Source organism: Lactuca sativa, chromosome 4 (assembly GCF_002870075.4).
Source record: "Lactuca sativa cultivar Salinas chromosome 4, Lsat_Salinas_v11, whole genome shotgun sequence".
NCBI lineage: Eukaryota > Viridiplantae > Streptophyta > Magnoliopsida > Asterales > Asteraceae > Lactuca > Lactuca sativa.
The window spans coordinates 360,216,358-360,217,846 of record NC_056626.2 but is presented as its reverse complement, the minus strand read 5'-3'; the positions used below and the strand labels follow the sequence as shown (position 1 = coordinate 360,217,846).

The following is a 1,489-nucleotide window of genomic DNA, read 5'->3' as shown; positions in this document are numbered from 1 at the left end:
ACAAAATAATTTATGTGTTAAAAGTCATATACGAAGGTTGGAGTTGAGTTTGAATAATGTTACAGAATAATTTCGTACTTCTTAATTGATTCTATTTGATTTAATAAAAATTACCATATTTTAGTAATTATGTGACATTTTCAATTATAAAAATAATAAATATGTAATATTAAATTATTAAAAACTTATGTTTTATTTACTGATAAAAGGATATCTTAGTTTAATTTTTTAGAAAACTAAGCCAAAATTAATATTAATATTAATGGAACGCAAAGAAAAGAGCAAAAAACAAGAACGAGAAAAAATATATATACAATATTTTCCTTGTAAACCTCAAAACTTGTTTCATCTGTTTCCAAGATAGAAATAGATAATACATGAGAGAAAACTAAAACAAAGGAAAATAAAAGGGTCTTCATACAGCAAATTACTAAATTACCCCGACAGTTATACCCCTCACGAATAATCCCCATCTGGGTCTTCGGGTTCGGGTTCTTTGTTCAAGTCGGGTTTCTCCCGAAACCCACAACTACACGGCTTCAGTTCAAAAGTCGGTTCCTGCGTACCACTCATATGCAACGACTTACAACTTGTCTCTGCATCCACTCTCGCCCCAACTTCTATCGCTTTTTTCCGAATCGACGCCGCAGATAACTCACCCAGCAGCCCATCGGACGCCAATAATTCCGGGAAATTCAGCCTCGCCGATGGCCCACGGAGGTAATACACGGCGGTGTCGTACGCTCGGGCTGCGGCAACCGGCGTAGAATAAGAACCTAGCCAAATTCTCGACCGCTTATTCGGCTCCCTAATCTCCGCCACCCACTTCCCCCACTTCCTCATCCGTATCCCCTTGTACGACTTCTGATCGGTCTTCTTCTTGCCGGTTGAAGTATTACACGGCCCTCCTCCTCCTCTAGCCTCCATCGATCTCTGTTCCACCGATTGGAAAAAGAAAAAGAGTAGAGAGAATAGAGAAAATGGGTAACCGGAAGACGAAAAGATAAATCCAAAAGCACCGACAACTTTATAAAAATTGGCTATTGGTGTCTGTGTGTATATATACGGCCTACAGCTCGGCGTGTAAATAAATATTGAATTAATTGATAAAGGGTTAATTGGCCGCCATGAAGAGAGAGTGTTTTAGGGAGGTGGGGATTTTTAATTCAAAATTTTGGGTCTACTGACAGATGAGATGAGAAAGAAGGGGTGGGGTTGTGTGTTGTGGGGAACAATATATTACTAACAAATGGAATATATATATATATATATATATATATATATATATATATATATATATATATATATATATATATATATATATATATATATATATATATATATATATATATATATATATATATATATATATATATATATATATATATATATATATATATATATTCTCAGTTTCATTTCGGCAACTAAATTGTCTGTTTTATTTCAAAAAAATATTAGTTAGTTATAATTTCTTTTGCGGACGGTGAAT

The 1,489-nt window shown here is 34.2% G+C and overlaps 1 protein-coding gene across 1 annotated transcript; it reads right to left on the bottom strand.

Moving 5' to 3' along the window:
• Positions 1–309: 309 nt before the first annotated feature.
• On the bottom strand, positions 310–1,226 carry LOC111909902 (ethylene-responsive transcription factor ERF008). Its single transcript, XM_023905685.3, has one exon. The coding sequence runs from the start codon at positions 925–927 to the stop codon at positions 457–459; it is 471 nt and encodes a 156-aa protein (XP_023761453.1). The 5' UTR covers positions 928–1,226; the 3' UTR covers positions 310–456.
• Positions 1,227–1,489: the final 263 nt, after the last annotated feature.